At 38.7% G+C, this 21,358-nt stretch overlaps 1 protein-coding gene across 4 annotated transcripts in view; it reads right to left on the reverse strand.

The window, feature by feature from the left end:
* MIOS (meiosis regulator for oocyte development) overlaps positions 1-21,358 on the reverse strand; it is a 126,618-nt gene that overhangs the window by 6,545 nt on the left and 98,715 nt on the right. Inside the window, exons 1-9 of one of the 4 annotated variants that reach the window (XM_026677789.2) lie at positions 10,538-10,806; positions 7,270-8,633; positions 6,672-6,770; positions 5,998-6,255; positions 3,761-3,930; positions 2,876-2,941; positions 1,575-1,733; positions 914-1,066; positions 438-642 (exon numbers count right to left, since the gene is read on the reverse strand). In XM_026677789.2, coding sequence (XP_026533574.1) covers positions 438-642; positions 914-1,066; positions 1,575-1,733; positions 2,876-2,941; positions 3,761-3,930; positions 5,998-6,255; positions 6,672-6,770; positions 7,270-8,557 — 2,398 coding nt within the window. In that variant the 5' untranslated portion in view covers positions 8,558-8,633; positions 10,538-10,806. Of the gene's footprint in view, positions 1-437; positions 643-913; positions 1,067-1,574; positions 1,734-2,875; positions 2,942-3,760; positions 3,931-5,997; positions 6,256-6,671; positions 6,771-7,269; positions 8,634-10,389; positions 10,807-21,358 lie in introns of those variants that run through there. The other 3 variants (XM_026677787.2, XM_026677788.2, XM_087945359.1) reach the window with 3 other exon arrangements.

The following is a 21,358-nucleotide window of genomic DNA, read 5'->3' on the forward strand; positions in this document are numbered from 1 at the left end:
CGAAAATGCTTGGTTGTTAATTGCATTTTACTGTAAAGCAGTTTTAAGTTATATCACAGCAAAGAAAATGTAATAAAAGTTAATTAAATTCAGTCAAAATCAGCAACATAGTGTTCTAAGACAATGTTATTCAAATATTAATGTAATATTTTTATATGCCAGTGTATACCATTTCCTAAACTAAACTATTTTTCAAGCAGTTTATAATGAAAACAATGAAATACCGGTTAAAAAGAAAAGAATTCTTCCAGCAGTTATATTGGTAAGCCTTAACAAAGAGATAAGTTTTCAATGGACAGTTGAAAATTTTTATAGTGAGAGTCTCCTGAGTTTCATTAATAATATACAAAGAAAAACAGTTGAAGAATTCAAACAATTGTTTTTCAGAGCTAGAAATCTTTGAATTAAATGAATAATTTCAAACTAGGGAGACATACCTGGGCAGCAGGAAACTGGAGTGCCCATATTTATCAGACAAAGAGCACAGCGAGGAAGAGGTTTGCGACAACCAGGACAACTTGTGACTTTTGATTTGGTTGGTGATCCACTTACACCATACTGACTGAAACCTCGGCCTTGATGTGGTATAGTTGAGCAGCTATAAGAGATTGATTTTCCACAAAAGTTGCAACTTACAAATACCTAACAGGAAAAAAAATAAAGCATACATCTCCCTTATACCATCAAAAACACAACAGCAAATGATTTCCATTATAACATTAATATAACCTGAAACCCCAAAATAATGTTGACAAATGTATCTGTTGCTCATCCATAAATGGAAGATTAGCGCTGTGTGAATAGGGCCGTAAAATATTAACAAGCAAGATAGTGACAAACTTTAATTAAGGTCCTTAAATATACTAACTTAATTAAATTACTACGCAGCCAGGAAAATTGTAACCATACTTACCTGTGCTAAAGGTTTTGAGCTGGGATCCAGTTTACTTCGATGGATGTCAAATTCGGCTCGTTTATGCCAAAATCTCCATGCATCCAACAGATTCCGGTAACTTTCAATCCAATATTGAACTCGCTCATCTTTGAGCACCTCAGAGGGAGAGCCCTAGAAAGGTAGATATCAACAAAAAAAATTGCATTTAAGAACAAAATATTTTTTTTTGATGAAGTTAAAAATTATGGGCTATTTTTTGCAAAGGTTAAAAAAAAAACTAGCTAATCTTCACAAAAAATAATTCTGCTTTCATTTTATATACTATCCCCAAACTTGAAAATTGTGATTTAGAAATAGTGGGAAGATATTCACAAAATATTTTACTGAAGATACCACATAGATAATAAAATGAAACAACAGAAATGATTTACCTCAAAGGCAAGCAGGAACATAAATGGGTGAAGCAAGCATAGTACTTTCACAAATGTTGAAGCTTGAGATTATTTTCAAAATAGAATAGAATAGAATAGAATAGAATAGAATAGAATAGAATAGAATAGAATACTTTATTGGACAAGTGTGATTGGACACACAAGGAATTTGTCTTGGTGTAAATACTCTCAGTATACATAAAAGAAGATACATTTGTTAAGAATCAAGAATCACAAAAGATACAAACCTGCAGCATACAATAGCTTGCTGTCTGAACATCACCTGTTCTATCTACATAACTTTCCATCAGATCGACTCCATCATTTGTGAGTCCTGTCAATAGGATTCCTTCAAGATTTCCAGCGTCTTTCATTTCATTTGTTAGTTTTTCAATGAATCTGTTTAGCTAGGTAAAAAAATATGATTTCCTTAAAGTCTTCAACCTGTAACCTATTACCTATTTCCAACCCACACAAATGTGGCATGCCTCTGTATGGTATTAAACATATATGGTGTTTTTAATTAATTCTTATTAATTTTTCTTAATATGAACAAAATTTGAAGTTCATTAATTAACATGAATGGATAATACAGATTATCCATATTTTCAATATGTCCTTCAGTTCAAAATGTTTCTGAAATACTGTCACTTCATTAATTTGACAGCTGCAGAATATATATGAGAAATTGCTAGGAGAAACCACAACTTTGGATATGCTGAGGACTCTATTTTTGATAGAAAAGAAAAATTAAGTCACCTTTTAACAATTTAAGAAAACGCAAAAGCCATGCTGTTATTTGATATTATTACTAACAGCACTAGGATTATGACACTAGAAAGCCAATTCAAAATATAACACGACTACCTATACTCAGAATATCACATGGCAATCACTTATCACCAATAAAGGAGAATATGTGTAGCTCGGTTGAAATGATAGGTCTTTGATGCTTTTTGAGCTTGGTTGTTTTCTTGCAAATGTTTCATTACCCAAAGTAGATAACATCATCAGTGCTAGTTTGGATAATAAAATGTCTGCAATTAAAATATCCAAGCTCAGAGACCACCAAAAACCTGCATAGTTACTATAAGCCATGAAATGTGAAATCCAAACCCTAACTATTCTCAACCAAATACAGACTGGGAAATTCTGGGAGTTCAAGTTTGCACATCCTTAAGTTCCCAAGGTCGAGAAACATTGATCTACTGCAGGGGTGTCAAACTCATGGTGTCACGTTGTCATTTCACATATCACAACTTTTTCTCCCCTTTGTTAAAATGGGGGTGGGCACGGCCAGCACTTGATGCATCTGGCCCATGGGCCGCAGGTTTGATACCCCTACAGGCAATACTGATGCCCAGAATAGCACAAAATATTAATCATTTTGATATAATTCAGTTCCTAGCTTTATTACTTCTCCTTCACAAAGAAGATGAGAAATTTGGAAAAGTGGGTTATTATTTGTTCTTTTCAACATAGTATGTTTTCTGTAAAGAAATGGGAATAAAGCAGAAAAAAAAAATAACGGCACATCTGGTCATCTTACCTGTATATCAGTTAAGAATTTACAAGCAAATGCCACTCTGTCTCGTACAGCTACATTACTTTCATTCTGAAAAAAACCACACGCACACATATATTGACATAATCTAAAAATAGCTCATTTTTTCATGAAAAATGAGATGACAAGTAGGACGGTTCTCTTTTAATACTATAAAGTATCTATATATTGCAATTTGAAAAATATAAAGGTAAAAAAGATAAGAGTCCCTGCAGATTTTACTCCATTATAGTAGTCATTGCTGACTATAGGGAGTGGTGCTCAACTCCATTTCAAGGCCATTCAGCCAGTACTGTCCAAAGATATTTTCACAGTCATATGGCCAGCATGATGTCATGGAGCACTTCCCACCAAAGCAATACCTATTTATCTACTTGCATTGCATGCTTTCAAACTGCTAAGTTGGCAGGAGCTGGGTTAAAGATGTGGCACTTGGGTCTTGAACCTGACTGCTGGCTTTCCAGCTGACAAGCCCAGCATCTTAACCACTGCGCTGTCAACACCGCCATATAAAATATAAAAAGTGTCAAATTCTTTTAAAAATGATACATTTTTATTAATACTTAATTTTCTAATTGCCTGACCATTAGTAAATATTTTGGTCAAGCAATCATATTTCTGACTACCTTCTCACAAATGTCGGATTTTTCAAAATATTTTGTATTGGAGCAAGAACAATCAATGCAAAGAAAACATACTTTCACTGCACTACTACAACACATTCTATCATAAAGATCTTTTGCCTTTGTCTCAAAGGCTCAACATTTATGCCACTTTAACTGACAGATCAATCTCCTAATTTGACACTGAGTAATCCATATTTGCGGCATATATTTCAATAATGATAGTTTTCAGTTTAAAAAAGCTTACCAAAACTCCATCATAGCAGCCCGATTCGCTGGTCAAAAAAGCAAACATGGCACATAAGTAAGCATTGTTCAGCTGCAACCTAAGAGTGCTGCACATTTCTCTCCACAAGGAATTTTTTTCATCTGTATAGCCTGACAATGCCATAGCCACCACATTAAGGTTTAGATTACCTGCATTGCAAAAAACAGTAACCCTAAAGTCAAAAAAATAACTAACAACATAGTAACAGGTAACAGCTCAAAATATTTTTAAAATTACATAAACTATTATTCTGTGAAATGCATCAATCTTTTTTATTTTTAATAAGAGAAATACCAAATAAAAACCCATATCCGACAATACCAATAGGGGGAAGAGAAAAAAAATCAAGTTTGGCTTATGTGCAGATGGGCTTATATGTGAGTCTATATGGGTACTTTTAAAAATGTATTTCCATGTACATGGGAAAACTTAATTTTTTAGGTGCACTTTGGCACTTAAAATTCTTGGTGTCCTCAATTTGCAACAGTTCATATAGTGATCATTTGAAGTTACAATGCACTGAAAAAGTAACTTATAGCTGTTTTTCACACTTGATCCTTGCAGCATCCCCATGGTGATATGATCAAAATTCAAATGCCTGGCAACTGACTCAGGTTGCAGTGTCCTGGGATCATGTGATCATCTATTGCACCTTCTGACAAGCAAAGTTAATGGGGAAGCTGGATTCACTTAACAGCTGTGTTACTGCAGTGATTCACTTAACAACTGTGGCAAGAAAGGGCATAAAATGAGGTAAAACTCACTTAACTGTCTTCGCTAACCACTCAGTTATGGTCGTTATGTCGAGGACTACCTATATTCGCAAGTCTATGTAGTTTGGTGATTCAAATGAAGTATATATGACAAAAATAAATAATAAACTGAAAAAAAGGAAAAGACCCATGCAATAACTATTAATAGCAATATAAAATTCAATCCTTAATATATACTATACTGAAAAATATCTTCTCAATGTTGGAAGAGAGAGATAAATAATAGATTCATATATTGGACACAATCCTTAAAATCAGGAGGTTAACTTTCCATTTATATAAAATTATCTTCTTTGATACTTCCCAGTGTAGTGCAATTTCCAAATAGAACGGGTAGGAGTGTGAAGAGAGAGCTGAATTAAAATCCCTGCACAGCAAAAAATGGTGAAGCCTTTATCTCCTCTGGAGTCCCTTAAGTCTTATCTGACCATTGCCAAGAGAACGCACCGTCTGTCCAAGTAAATGCACATTACAATGATTAATAAGCAACCTTGATCAACTCAGTGTGTTCCTAACTCCTTGTGCCTGACACACAGACTCAACAGAGCCAAAGCTCTTCAGGAGGTGACAATTTTTTTTAAGAATATAGTTTGAAATAACATTAAAATCCTTAATTATATTTCCTCCCAATATTGTATTGTAATAATTACATGTAATTATTTGTAACTAAAACAGATTTCTTACAATGCTAACAGGAAGGGGAAGAAATCAAATATCCATTTTTTGAGGGCTCAATGAACTTGAAATAATTCTTGAATTAATTTAATTTTAGATAGTTTTTTTTTACAATTTCTTAACATTGGCCCTGCTGGTTCTGTAAAATTACTCTGAACCAATCAACTGAGTTGGGTACCAATCAACTCAGATGAACTATGTAAAGCTATGACTGGATGAACCTGAGCATTCATCGGCTGGATGCCCTTGATTCCACATAGAGTTCACAGCATATTTTTTTCTTTGAGCCCTGGGAGAAACACATCTGCTGCTACGTAGGACTGAACTCTCTATCCTCCAGGTGAGAAATGAACATCTTCACCATTAGGTCATCACACCGCTCTTGTTCAAGATACCTAAATTTTCATTTTTATATAGCGTTAGATAAATGACAAAATTATGGTCCAAGTGTTTCTACAAGCTTGTATCTAAAGAATAACCAGGAGAAAATAAAAGTCATTAAACACAATCCCAAAGATTTTTGTGCAAGCCATGGGACTAAACAGTTTGGTAGCAAATGAATTTCATATATTCTACAGATAGAAGTATAACTTTAAACTAGGTACCAGTTTTCTTATGTCATTCTATAATTCAGCCCTTGAATCAACAAATGGTATTTTTGTATCTTTGAATTTAACATTGTTTAAAGCAGTCTAATTAACAGATAAGTGGATAAATAATATTCAGCATGATCGAATGCTCTATTAGTGGTAGAACATCATAACACACCTTTGCCAGAAGATGCTCCTTTGTTCATTATCTGTATTGCTCGTCGGATGTCCAAATTGAATAATGCTACAGCAGCAGCTCGCTCCCAGTCTCCTTCTTGTTCCAAAGAGCACAGAAAGGGTTCCACATCTAGATCTGCTCCCTTTTTTACCCATCCACAAAGCTGCAAAGCCAATGATCTTTCTTCACTCATATACTGAATAATATCTGCATATCTGTCAGATCCACTTCGGCTGTGCCTCAAGTTCTCTGTTGTTCCTGAAAAGGAATTACAGATTGACTGTATACACAATCAGCACAACTTCTTAATATTTGAATGCACTATGTTAAATTTAACATTAAAATATAGGCATTGCAACAGTCTTTTAACATTGTTGTGTTTACAAATTATCATTCAGTCAAGATATTAATAGGACAATGCAATGAATTGGATTCAAAGAGGAAAAGATGAAGCAATGTGTTGAATGTACCATGTTGCAACCTATTAGCACCTCCCTAAATCAAATGTTACTTTACCTTGAATTAAATGGCTCATGGAAAGATATGGTTTCTTTAAGAAGCTGTCAATGGATGCAGCTATAATATTGAATCAGCCATGAAGGAACAGCCTAAAAGGCATTCACTTTTAAATTATTTAGGATGTTACTAAATAACAATTTGCAAAATGAACTTACCCATAGAAGTTTTCACTATAGATTTGATGCCTGCATACACCAAGGATCCTTTGTTTCCTGTGAATTTCTGATCCATATCATCAGCATATTGTTTCATAAGTATTTTACGGTATAGGAAGTAACTTAATAAGATGATGTGTGAGGCAAAAACAATATATTTGTTTATTAATATCCCTTGTTTTGCTACTGAGTTAGATTTGATATCAAGAAACCAACTTGATATCAAGGAATTGGGCAAATACCCTCTCCAAAATGATTTGTACAATCTTAGTGTAATCCTCTCCATAATTAATAGCTTATAACTATGCTATAGCATAAAGCGGTTATAACAAATATGTATTATCATTAAGTTTGATAAGGAAACTCAGACACTACCTTTCTTTTCAGTCTTAAAATAATCCAGATTACTTTAGACAAATTAAGTAGCTGAAAACCATTAGTACTGTTTTATACAATGATGCATAAGGCCAGAGCACCTTATATTAAACTGAAAAAAGGAGCCACCCCAATATATTCTGTAGAAATCCATATATTTCAGAGAGGTCCCTGAATGGAAGGAATCAGTCATCCTGTGCAGCAAATACTATTTTAAGGATATAATGCAGAGTGTACCAAAGTGACTTCAGTTGCGGATCTTCACTTCCTGCAAGAATATGGTTTCTCCAGACCTGTTCTGTGTCTAGGCCATATCTGGATAAAGCCCTCAGGCGCATTTTAGTGGCTATGTCTTTTTCAAAAGAGCTAGTTTCTTCTGTACATTCATACAAATGTCTTCCACAAGCCCACATTAAAGAAGTAACTGGACTCCATGCCAGAGAGATTCTTTCAAACACAGTGAAATCTGACATAGTCCTGTTAGAAGCTACAACAACCATTCGATTTTGACTTGAAGGATGCCACGCAAAGGAAGCAATATAGTGCTCACAAGGCTGAACACTTCTTTCAATGATTGTAGGTTCTGTTTCATCCCCTATAGGTGTGGGAGTGTGTTGCATATCATAGAGCTTGATGACATTACTATCTCTGGTTAAAGTAGCTAATAAACCAGTTCTTGTAGGACACCATGCTGCTTTTATTAAAGGTTTTGGTTGTTCTGTCAGGGTTAGCACAGGTTTCTCAAATTTTCTAAGGTCCCATATGGCAACCTGACCTTCATAGAAGGAAGCCACACGATCATGGAAGTATGGATCGACAGTAACACCCTGAACAGCTTTGGTATTCACAAACATTTTTTGGCTTGTGTTTCTAAGGTCAAAAATAGCCAGGTTTCGGTGCATTCCAGCTAAAAGAAGTTTCTGATCTCGAGGAAGCCAACAAAGAGAAAGACAAGCATCGTTCTGACCTAATTCATACAGTGATTTTGTTACAACCAATCCTGATTCAATATCACTTGAAAGCCTTAATTTGTCAGTGGCAATTGAAATTTCTGGAGTGTATTTACTACTTATATCCCAGATCAATACTGAAAAATCAGCTCTATGTTTATCCAAGCCAGCAGCAAGCCAATTACTGTCCAATGGATTCCATGCCAAGGTGTTACACTGCCGAGCATGCTTTGGCACAAATTCTTTTCCTATCAAATCTTTGCATTTTGAATTGTGGTCTTGGCCAAGGCTAGTCAAGACAACTCGACCATTAGCTTGCCCAACTGCCAGTAGACATTCAGGATCATATTTTGGATACCAAGCCACACATTTCAAATATGGAGTCTCTGAATTAATGGACAAAAGAGTAGCTGCAGTTTCTTCAGATAAACGCAGTGATCCTGCTTTGAGTTCTGAACTTATTGCAGATTCAATACGATAGAGACTGAGTTCCGAGTCACATAAAACAAATCTATCAACATGGTGTGGAGCCCACAGAATATCAGGTTTGGAGCCACTCATATCTGTTCCTCCAAATTGAATCAGGCAGCTTAAAATGTTGTTGGGAAACTAGAACCAAGTTCACTCATATAGACTCCTTTTTTAAAAAGAAAAAAGAAAAGAAATAACAGGTGTTATATTATCCAATACTTTACATCATTCCAAATAAGCATTGCACAGTAGCATTCGCGTTTCTTGTTCTCAGTTGGCAATTACACAACCAAATCTTTCTTAAATGATTTACTAATTCAGCATTATCGTTCAGAAATTCAGGTGGCACCTAGGATTTTGAAAAGCACTTAAAATCAGATTTTGGTCCCAGGCCTGGGGTTAATTTGTTGAGGGAAGAGGAGAGGGGACAGTTGCCATACTGTGTTTTAATATATGTTTTTAATCTGGGTTGCTTTGCTTTGTTTATGTTTTCAATTATTTTATATTAGATCTTATAAGCTACCCAGTTTCTTAGAGTGGTAGACTATAATAAATTTAATGAAATAAATCAACAAGTTTTGTATTTATTTTTATTAAAGCTTCCTTCCAATCTTAAGCAAAAAAATAATCATGTTGGCTGACTTGCACTTTTACTGCTCACATGCTTATACAAATTACTTTATGTAGTCGTCAGTTAACAACCACAATTAAGCCCAAAATTTCTATTGATAAGCACAGTTGTTAAGTGAACCTGGCTTCTCCATTGATTTTGCTTGTAGAAGGTGGCAAAAGATGATCACATGATCCCAAGACACTGCAACCATTTATAAATACATGCCTGTTGCCAAGCTTCTAAATTTTGATCATGTGACCATAGGATGCTACAATGGCATAAGTGTGAAAAACAGTCATAAGTCACTTTTTCCAGTGCCATTGTAACTTCAAACCAGTGGTAGTCAACCTGGTCCCTACCGTTCCAGCTTTCATGGTGGGCGGTAGGGGTTTTGTCCCCTACTTTATAAATCACCATTACTGTGGAACCGGTGGGTGGTTACAGAAAATTTTACTACTAACAGAGATACAAAAGTGCACGGTAGGTATAAAAAGGTTGACTACCCCTGCTTCAAACCATTGTAATCAAATGATTGTAAATTGAGGGCTACCTGTAATCTTTTTTGCTCGCTTTGTTGATTTTTCTTATTGGATTATACAGTAGAAAAGGTAGGATCAATTCACATGTACAGAGTCAAGAGAGCACAGTATGAGGCAGCTACTTTCTAAACCAAGGGTCGCCAACCTTTTGGACCTCAGGGACCACCAATCTTATAATTTTAGATCCCAGAGACCACTAACTGGTTCTGTGGGCATGGCCTAATTTGTGGGTATGGCTTGGTGGTCATTTGAGTGGCTGGGCATGGCTTGTATGTAAATATTATAAATATTTATATAAATATTGCTTTTTTATTTTTTTAAAAAGAGCAACCTTTACCCCAAAGCAGGCAAGCAGATTGAGTTGCTCACAGAATCACAGATTCATTCAGAAATCTATTTATCTGCCATTGGCTAGCTCAGTCTGTCACATAAAATTTGCCATCTCATACTCATTCAGAAATCTATTTATCTGCCATTGGCTAGCTCAGTCTGTCACACATAAAATTTGCCAACTCATACTCCACACCGCCTTCATCGTGGGTTGTTGTTTTTCCACACTGAACGCAGCAAGTTAGTAATACTACCCAAGTACTCTGAATTCAATTAAGTAGAGAGGTGACAAATTTGAGGGGGAAAGCCATTATCCACCAAGATATGCTTAGTACGAGATTTGAACGTTATTAGAGCATCACAGCGATCGTTAACTATTGCAACATCATGAAAAAAAAAAAAACATGGGACTTGGAAGGACCTTAAGAATGTTAACGTACGTTGCAATCCCAATTTGACGAAACTCTTCCGTAACGTTAAAAAGTCTGAATTACGATTACCGTGACTGAGACCTTCAAGTTCCGTGCCCGCATTTTTTTTTTTTTTCCCCCTAAAATCAGATCCGGAGGGGAAAATCCACTCACATACTCGAGATCGGCGGCGATCTATTGAAAGCTCCGTGCTCCGGACCCCAGTAAAAGCAGCAGCTCTGATTGCTGCACTCGCGGTGAAAACCGGACAGAAACCCGCGAGCAGGGCAGGATCCGATCCGCAACGCCCACCGGAGCTCCCGCCAGAGGCTGCCGGAATTACGCAGATTAAGGCGAGAAAGGGAGAGGAAAAACAAATCCTTTTAAAAACGTCAAAGCAGCTCCACAACAGTTCGGACTTCCGCCTTCAGAGAAATTTCTACTTCCGGCATGGAAGAGTTAATGCTTCCGAGTAGGATAGTTTGGGGGAGGTGATTTTATGACAGTTTATGGGGAATGCTGCTACTTCCCAAAAGCGGTGGATGAATTGTTTTGGTTTCCGAATTGCATCTTCTCTGGGAATGTTGCCAGGCATCTCCGGTCGGGCTGACTGGCAGTTGCCGTTGAAGGCCTTTTCCAGGCGATCAAGCCAGCCTGTCTTTCCATCTTCTGAGGAGAACAGAGCACTGAAAGCCCGGGAGGGCTGACTGACAACCACTAGTTTCAGTGTACCTGTCCATCTTTTTTGACACAGCCTAGATAGATTTTGGCTGATGTAGGAAAAAAGGACTAGAGCTAACGAGTTGCTGAACAGGGGACCACTAGGAAATTTAAGAAAGGGAAAAAAATTTCAAAAGGACAAAACTATCATATCTGAGGTATAGGACAAAACACTAGTGATTCTCCACATTTTGGCAACCCAGATAATTGGCAGACTCAGTTTTAATGGACTTGTTAAATGTCTATGGAGATTCTCAGCCATTCTTGGTGTTGCAATGACGAGGCAGTCGAGGTGTTTGACCATGATCACATGAATCATGATGACTTTATTGGAGTCTAGTCTTGTATTTATACACATTTCTAGTAATCCTCTAACATTGGTTAACTTTGGTTGTTGATCAACTTTTGTTACTGTTTAGCATAGTAATTAATACAATTAATTATCTCTAGTTAAAGTTTAACACGTTTACTTCCTCTCTCTAATCCTTCTTTGCATTAGTGATTTTGTTTGTCTGAGTTGTAATTACTTGATAAACATTCTTAATCTGAGGTTTGCCATCCAAGATAAGAGCGTTCCTGCAATTACAACTCTACATCTTGGTTGTCTTTAAGGTGTTTTTTCAGGAGACATCTGGACTTTCCTGTTTTTTCTTTGAAGACTTTTCGTTTCTCATCTAGGAAGTTGCTTCATTGCTGAAGATGAGAAGTGAAATATCTTCAAAAAGAAACCAGTAAGTCCAGTTGGCTCTTGAAAAAGCACCTTTGGGACTTTAATGGAGTCCTGGTGTAAAGTGTAAAATCTGTCCATACTTATAATGCACGCCTCCCTGGATATTCTTGAAGCATGCTTAATAATCTGCTTGCCTAAATCCTGTTCACATTTAATGCATGAGTTTAATTTAATGAGAAAAATATATAAAGTAAACAAGGGTTCCTTGGTTTAAATCTTTATAACTCTTCTCCCCATTCTGTTATGTTGCTGATTTACTACAGTTTAAAAAGACTTCATTTTTGTGCAATTTGAAAAGAAATGCTACCACCTTTTGTAAGTAGGATGCATTGTAGCCATTAAATCTTGCTGGGTTTTTTTCCTGTTTTCCACCAAGAATATTTTGAAGTTTTGCTGCAGCAGCTAAAGGATGCTTTACTTATCAAACAGTTACTACATTCCATTCTATAAACTGACCAAGCTTATAGAATTGAAGTGTCTCCTCGTAATTGAAGTGTATCCTTCTCCTGGACCCTATCAGCCAATTTTCTCGAGGAATGGGGATCTGCAGCATGCCTCCTTTGCCTTCACGGATGGGGTGAGCCTACCTCATTGGGGTGAGACTCAGGTAAGCAGCTGCAGAATGTGGTGTGTCTTTTAATTCAACCTGCAATTTTCATATATTAGTTCATAACAGAAAGGATCTTTGCAGATAATATTTTGAAAAGGAATTGTATTTTTAATAAAAAATTAAGTTTCTGGATTGATTGGACATGTGCAGAATAATTTAGTAATGTAACATCTGCTGTTCTGTGCACAGTTACTGAATAAATGAGATTGAAGTAAACTTTGATCAGCTTGCACAGTCATTATTATAAGGTTGGAAATCAAATCTGGGAATAATTTTTCAGTTACTTTCTATGTATTAATATAGGAAGAAAAGTATAAGAATTACCAAATTTTATCGTCAACCACAGTAGCTATTTAACAGGTCCTAAATTAAATTAGTTGCCACTGAAACCCACAAGGTGGAGCTCAATTCATATAGTTGAAAATTTAACGGCATTATCCATAGATACGGTCCTGATAAGATCTAATGCACTAGAAGCATAAAGTACAAAATTACAAATTGAATGCACAACCAATTATCACAAAGACAACAGTGCTTAATGCCTCAAAATAACTAATAAAATTCATTTCTGAATTTTAGAAGAAATAATTGTTCTCTCATAGATCTCTGGAGACTTCATATTATACAGTATTAAGGCAAACAGACATTCCAGAAGTTTGGCTTTGGCACTTATATCAGCTTCCAAAATGGAAAAAAAGTGTGTAGCTGGTTTTAACAAATGGATCCCAGTTAATATAATTGCATGTAATCAAAGCAAGGAATTATAAAATGTTAGCTGCTAAGTCCTTTTACCATTTATAAGAAAATGATAGTTATAGCTGGGAGCCATGGGAGGGGCCATAGGGACATGTATCAAAAATAAAAATGGTAGTACAACCAATCAATGCCTTGCTTCCATTTGGCTATCTGGTTTATAAGGCTGCACACATAAAAATTGCCCTGTTGCTGGTAAATACTCAGAGTTCTAGGTGAGCAAGGCAAAATAGTAAAAGTAACATGTTTTCCCAAAAACAAGACCTATCCCAAAATTAAACACAAGCTTGATTTTTTTACATGTGTGCCTAATATAAGTCCTATTCCAAAAATAAGGCCTAGTTAAGATCCTGCCCACTCTGTCACACCATCTGGTTGTACAAGCTAGGGCTAGGTACATGCCTAAAAATCAAGCTGGGTTGGGTGGGGTAGAGCTGCCCACATGCCCCGCACTCGCTTACTTTAGGACTGAGGTCTTCTTTTTCTTCTCCTATCCCTCCTCCTCCTCTTTCTCCTCCTCCTCCTCCTCCTCCTCCTCCTCCTCCTCCTTCTTCTTCTTCTTTTTTCATGGTCAGATGCTTCATGGCTCATTGCACCAGTCCACATGCATGTCACACCAGTGTCGCTGCTTGTGGCAGCAAGCCACATGCCACACTTGTGCCACTGCTCATGCATGCTATGGCCTCCTGCTGCAAGCAGTGACACCAGTAAGACAAGTCCCATAGCCTGTCACAAGTGGTATCACTGCTGTGATGCACCACATCGTGTCTGACCATGAGCGGCTATAGAGGTTGGGCAGTGGCACAACAGGTGTTGGGGCATGGAAGACCTGGCTGCAGTGGTCCTAAGGTAAACAGGTAAGACATCTGCTGAAATTAAGATCTAGTGCCTCTTTTGGAGGCAAAAAAAATAGAAGACAGGGTCTTATTTTTGAGGAAACAGGTAGTTTTTCAAGTGAGCCCAAAATTGTTTAATACTTTACATAATAATATTAATACCCATTAAATTATGCCAGGTAGACAATTATGTCAATTATAATCCCTGTATGCATGCACACACACATGCATACACACGCACGTGTACACACACATGCACACACACACACATCTAAAAGCATGCTGATTTTGTCTGTGGTGCCTTTGATGTAGGTGACACTTTCGTAATTTGGCCACACGGGAAAGAAAAACTGGACAACTTCCTCACACATCTTAACAACCTACACCCCAAAATACAATTCACCATGGAAACAGAAACCAACAACCAACTTCCCTTCCTGGACATCCTAATTTACAAAAAACCCAATGGCTCCCTAGTACACACCATCTACCGGAAAAAAACACACACCAGCTGCTACCTAAATGCACAATCCCATCACCACCCTGCATAGATCAACTCCGTAGCCAAGACTCCAGAACCAAACGCCTAGCTGACAAAGACCACCTGAGAACAGAACTACACACCCTCACTAACGATTAATTTCCAACGGATTCCAAAGAAACACTATCACCAATCTGATCCGAAAAGAGATACCCCCAAAAAACCAAGACACAGAACAAGACAACGGTATCGCACTCCTCCCCTACATCAAAGGCACCACAGACAAAATCAGCAAAATTCTCCACAAACACAATATCAGGACAGCCTTCGGCACTGACCAAAAAATAGCCAACATCCTAAGAAACCCCAAAGACAAGATCCAGCTAGAAAACCAAGGAGTTTATGAAATACCATGCAACAATTGCCCAGCCACATACATTAGACAAACCAACAGGAGAATAAATGCACGCATCGCAGAACACAAAAATACAGTCAGAAGAGAAGAAAATACTTCCTCCCTCTTCCAGCACCTTAAAGCCACAGGACATGAAATTAATTTCGAAGGAACCAAATTAATATCCAACACTGAACACTCCAGCAAGGGAATAATCAGGCAAGCCATCGAGATAGAGAAATACCCCCATAACATGAATAGACGGGATGATACCTCCCGCCTACCAGACATCTGGAGGCTAGCCCTCACCAACAAATGAGTCCCAGCCATGAAAACCAACACCAGACCCGAAACAACACGGGACACCACCGCCAATCCCCCTCATCAGACCCAGGCCCAAGCCCATCCTATAAACGAAGGACAACCACCATCCAGAAAACAAGGCTGCTTCACCAGCTGTCGCACCCCCCCAACCCCAAAACCAAACAAGCTGACACACGCCAAGAACACAGACCCAGAACCCAAACTCGAAGCCAGACTAAAACCCAAAATACTACATCACAGCCACCCGCTCAGGATATCACATCAGAAAACTCAGGAAATTACACCACAAGAACTCAAGAAGTTGCAACACAGCAAATGATCCAGGATATCACAGCACAAGACCAAGGATACCACAGCAATAAGTCTCACAAGGTCATCACACAACCCATTACCCAAGCCGTTACTACACAGGAGGCTAATGGAAAAGAGATCAAAACACAAACGACCCAGGAGACTACAACGCAGGACCCAGGATACCACAACAAAAGAACTCACAAGCCCATCACACAACCCATTACCCAAGCTGTTAAAACACGAGAGGCTAATGGAAAAAAGATTACTACAAAACAAACGACCCAGGAGATTAGAGCACAAGATCCAGGATATCTCCACAACAAAACTCACAAGGCCATCACACAGCCCATTATACCAACATCAACTCTATCAACCAATCAAGAGGCAGCAGTGCAGCCAACCAGCCCAGCACACCAGCCCCCACCACCAGTATTTATAGAGAGAAGGCAACTCCTATCACACACTGTTTGCACTGGCACGAAGCCAAACACACCAGCCTGAGGATGGCGAGTGGAACCTCACTGAAACATTGCCAAGATACTCTTAATCTTACACGGGAAAAGACCCGAACACACCTAGACCTACATACCTGTACCCGTGAAAATCTACGAATATCTATCTATCTATCTATCTATCTATCTATCTATCTATCTATCTATCTATCTATCTATCTATCTATCTATCTATCTATCCATGCACATGCACATGCACATGCACATGCACATAGCCATATCATACCCGTTAGTTTCTGCTATAAACAAAAATACAGGATAAATCTTAGAAGATTAGATGGAAACTTGTCGATCTGCTAAGAATACCATAAATCAACAGTCTAAATGTCAAATAGCCTGTTAACACTGTTTTTTGGATGTGTGTCCTGACAGGAATGGCTGCAATTACTGTGAAAAAATGCCTCAACACCAGCCAGCCCAGAAGTTGGTAGTATGAAAAGCTACTTGGATATCCAGGAAAATTTCACTCCGTTCATTTAGTTTTTGACATCAGTGGAGTGTGTCTGGTTCTGGAAGCTTTTTAAAAATTCATTTTATAACTAGTCCATTAAGCGGATGAGAGCACATCCCTTAGTTATTTTATCATTTCCCATAATAGGGAGTTACAGCACAATCAACTTAATCAGCCAGAAGGACACGGGTTTAGCAAACAGCTGGTAGCCTTCACCTCTCTACATGTCCCATCTTCTTCCTTCAGATGTATAAACTGAAGATAATGTATGCGAACAGGAACAGTGGTTTTCAATGCTATTTTTATATGACCTGCCCCAATGCTGGAATGGCTGTTGAAGAAATCTGATAAACTTTGCTTGCAAAGCACAATGAATATTACAGTGAGTCCTTGGGTGTACCAGTTTCTCTCCTACAATATTGAGGGAGAGATATTGAACGACATTGAAAGTCATCACTGGTCTTTTTTTACACAGACACAATAGAAGCAAAAAAAAAGTAATGTCTCTTCACTACATCTACAGCCATTGAATAAGATTGCAAATGGTTTTGGGATGGCCCAAATTTACATTCAAACCAATTTGTTCCTTCATTTTTCTGCAGACTCCACCAGCCTGCTTCATTGTCTCAATTCCCAAATGAATCAAGGTGCTTCTTGGGATTTATTAGATCAGGGGTCCCCAGCTTGTCACTTGTGAGCCATGAGGGTTTTGCAACTGGGCTATGGAAATGGCCACTGAGTGTGCCCGTGCACATATCACTTGTGTGAGCAGTGTGTATGTATGAGGTCCATTTACGTGAGCTCATATACATGACACTTGGGCAAATGGAGCTGTGTGTGCCGGCTGCTCATATGGAACCATCCCTTCTCCCCCTGTCGATCTGCTAAGCAGAAATATTGGGGAATTCTGTGCTAGAGAGAAGAGGATGCTTATGAGTGATAGTGACAAGCACCAAAGTTATCTCTCCACAGATAGCTTCAATATCAAGAGGATTTCTCAAATGTCAGATTTATATAAAAATATATAATTAACAGAGATTAATTTCATGGTATTATAGCATTGGAAATATCAATATCCACCGTATCTTCTGTATATCACTGAAGAAACAATTAGTATGGTTGTTATTGTCATTAAAAATAGATTATGCCGAACAAATCTTATTTCATTCTTTGACAAAATGACTAAATTAGTGGACCCATGAAATTCTGTGGACATAGTATACTTGGATTTCAGTAAGGCATTTGACAAAGTAGACCACAATCTGCTTTGTGATAAACTAGAAAAATGTGGGATAGACAGTTTTGTATTTGGTGCACGGGAATAAAGAGGCAGAGGCAAGAGTGAAAGGCTGACAAGTTTATTGTAACATTGTAAAGCAGCTGCGGCTTGCCACTAGCTAACAGGCGGCCTGCTGACAGAACAACTGATTCCGTTTGATACCTCCTTTTATACTTAGCTGTCAAGCAGAAATATCCAATCAGAAGGGATTCCAGCTCCTGCTCAAAGAACGGACCGGACTGAAGACTTTAGCAGAATGCTGTACTCCTTCCTTCTGGTTAGGAGCATGCATAGTTGTCCAGATAGGCGAGGCATCACCTGATTCACCCAGATCTCCTCAGTCCAGCTGGAGCAGTTGAAGGGAGAGGACCTGCTGCAGGGCTGGAGGTCTCCACTGGGGCAATTCCAGAATTTCATCTGGGAGCGCGTCAAGAGCCAGCGGGAAGTCTTCTAAAGGTAGGCCTGCCTCAAGAAACTGCTGGTCAGGATTTGGCTCTGATTCTTTCTTGTTGGCCGCTGTGGAGTCCGGGTCATTTGCTTCAGCCTCGGCTTCTTCCAGGGATGGACCTGTAGGGGCACTCCAACGACTTCTCAGTTACTCAATGTGCTGTCACCAAATTCTCCCATCGGCCAATCTTATTCTGTAAGATATTGGCCCGGTAACCCCCTCTATCACCCCGGTAACCATAGTGAGTTTCCCACATAATTCCAAACTGGGTCACCCTACTGCTTGAATCTAACAGGGTTGCTGGGATATAGGCCGGGTGCAGATGGTCAAGGATGGTCCTTAGCCGCCTGCCCATTAGTAGTTCTGCGGGTGATAGATTAATTGCAGAACTGAAGGTAGTATGTTGAGTGAGGAGGTATAGGGCAACCAGTCCCCTTCGGTAATTCTTCCTAAAGCCTCTTTGGCTGATCTAATGGCTTGTTTAGCCAAGCCATTCGAAGCCAGATGGAATGGAGAGATAAAGACATATCTGATTCCTTTTTGGGCTAGGAATAGTTCAAAGGGGCTGGAAGTGAACTGGGGGCTGTTATCAGAAACTAGGGTGTCTGGATACCCATGAGTTCCAAAAATGCTGTCAAGGGCCTTAGTCACAGCTTCTGTGGTGGTGGACTTTAATAGGGATAGTTCAAACCATTTAGAATGTTTTCCCTTGGAAGACCAAGGGGTCTTGGTATTCTCCCACTCCCCTGGAGTGGCAGCAGGAGGTGCTGGCCTTGACAATTGGCATCCTTATACCTTTTTGTTCACTGCCTCGTCCAAACCAGGCCACCACACATAGCTTCAGGCCAAAGCCTTCATCCTGGTTATCCCAGGATGCCCTTCATGCAACACATTTAAAATACGAGGCCTCAACTTGTAAAGGGATAATTACCCTGCTCCCCCAGAGAAAGCACCCTTGTTGAACACTCAGTTCAAATTGGCATGTTTTAAAATGCTGAAATTCCACTGCTATAGGGCCTCTAGGCCACCCCCTTCACAACCAGTCTAGAACTTGACATAAGTATGAATCTTTTGAAGTAAACTGAGCAATGTCAGCAGCAGTCAATGGTAATTACAGGTCATCAATGAGGAAAATAGAAACAGTTGGGGCAGGGTCAGATACAGGAATGGGTTAGGGACACCTGCTTAAAGCATCTGCATGTGCCAACTTCTTGCCAGGCCTGTAAGTAAGGGTATAACTATAGGCACCCAAAAATAAAGTCCAACATATCACTCATAGAGATAGAATTGGAGAGCTTGGTTTGTTTCCAGCTAAGATGCCTAGCAGAAGTTGGTGATCTGTGACAAGTTCAAAATGGTGGCCATACAAGTATTAATTAAACTTTTTAATTGATGCAATAGCAGCCAAGGCCTCTTTATTTATTTGGCTGTAGTTTCTCTCTGTTTGGATAGAGTTCAAGAGAAAAACGCAATAGGAGCTCTTGACCGTTTGGAAGCCTATGGCCTAAAACAGCACCAATAAAAGGGACTAAACAAACTAAAGGGAGCAAATTGTTGAATTGAATCAAAACCTTTTGTGAGGTGAATAGTGACTTAACGGCTTCAAAAGAGGCTTATTCCTTAGTGCTCCATTTCCAGGGAGTCTCAGAATCCAGGAGTCTATGTAAGGATTCTGCTACTGTTGCTTTATGGGGCAAAAATGAACTGTAAAAATTGAGGAGGCCCAAAAATGCTTGTAATTCAGGTTTTCTAGTAGGAACAGGGGCTTCCTGAATGGCTCTAACTTTTGATTCAATTGGGTGAATGCCAGCAGAATCAATGTGGTATCCCAAAAAGTCTACCTGATCAATAACAAATTTGCATTTCTTTCTGCTGAGCTTAATCCCTGTCTTTTTGAAACAATTCAATATTCTTCTTAATCGACTTAAAAGGTCTTTGGTACTGTCAGCTGCAATAAGGATGTCATCAAAGTAGGGGATGACTCCTGATATGTTGTATAATAAATGTTCCATTATGGATTGGAAGATTCCTGATGCTACGCTTATGCCAAATTGTGTGTTATTATCGTCTGCGCTTCAGCAGTTTGCTCATCCACAGGGAATTGTTGGTAGGCCTGGGTCATATCTAATTTTGCAAAAATTGAACTTTTGCCCAATGAATGAAGCAATTGTTGTATAATGGGCACTGGGTAGGCATTTGGCTGGAGACCCTTATTAATTGTGGATTTATAATCCACATAAATTGTAATTGAGTCATCATGTTTTAAAGGAATGACTATGGGGTCTCCCATTTTGCAAAATCTACAGGTTATAGCACTCCATGAGCAATAAGCTTGTCCAGCTGAGCATCCACTTTGGGGCACGGGCCTAAAGGTATTCTGCGCAATATGAGCCTGATTGGAACCACCTGGGGGTCCAAATTAAGTGAGATGGGTGTGCCTTTATAACAACCAAGTTTGTCATCAAAAATCTCAGCAAAGTCAGAAAGTAATTTCTCTAAGTCTTGTGTGGTAGCTGAATTAATGCCAGTCACCTATAAGCCCAGGGGGGCAAACAATCAAGTCCTAACAAACTTGGTAATCCATCCACTATAACAAGAGGGAGTTGTCCTTTGAATTGTTGAAATTGGATGTGAAGCTTGCCGTTTCCAATGACTGGGATGGCTTGACCTTGGTAGTCTTGTAGTGACAGTTTGCAAGATGTCAGTTATTTTCTTGAGATGTCAGGAACCAGATGCCTCAGGGTGTTCTAGGACAGGATAGAAAGGGAAGAGCTAGTATCCACCTCCATCTTGCAGGGTTTGCCTTCTAAAAGAACATCAACATGTATTTTTTTAATGTAAGTATAACAAGTTTGGTTAGTTAGTGCTTCAGCTCTTGGACATGCTATATTTATGGTAAAGCAGTTCTCTTTTGGTTTAAAATTTTTGGCTGTGGCTGGTATGGAGCTGGCTGGCTCATATTCTTCCCAGCTTGGCAGATTCTTGCTAGATTCTTGGCAGATTCTTTCTCTGGCACTTGAGGCAGATGACGTTTCTGTAGTGGCAGATTGCATGGTTGCCTCCATAGCTCACGCAAATGATCTGTAGTGCAATGAATCTCTTTTTGGCTGTGTAGTTTCTTCTTTGGGCCAGCTGGGGACCCTTCAGATGGTTGATTTCTTCTTCCT

This window comes from Notechis scutatus, chromosome Z (genome assembly GCF_049901735.1).
Source record: "Notechis scutatus isolate UNSWTSFEM ecotype Mainland chromosome Z, rNotScu1.2, whole genome shotgun sequence".
NCBI classification, from domain to species: Eukaryota; Metazoa; Chordata; class Lepidosauria; order Squamata; family Elapidae; genus Notechis; species Notechis scutatus.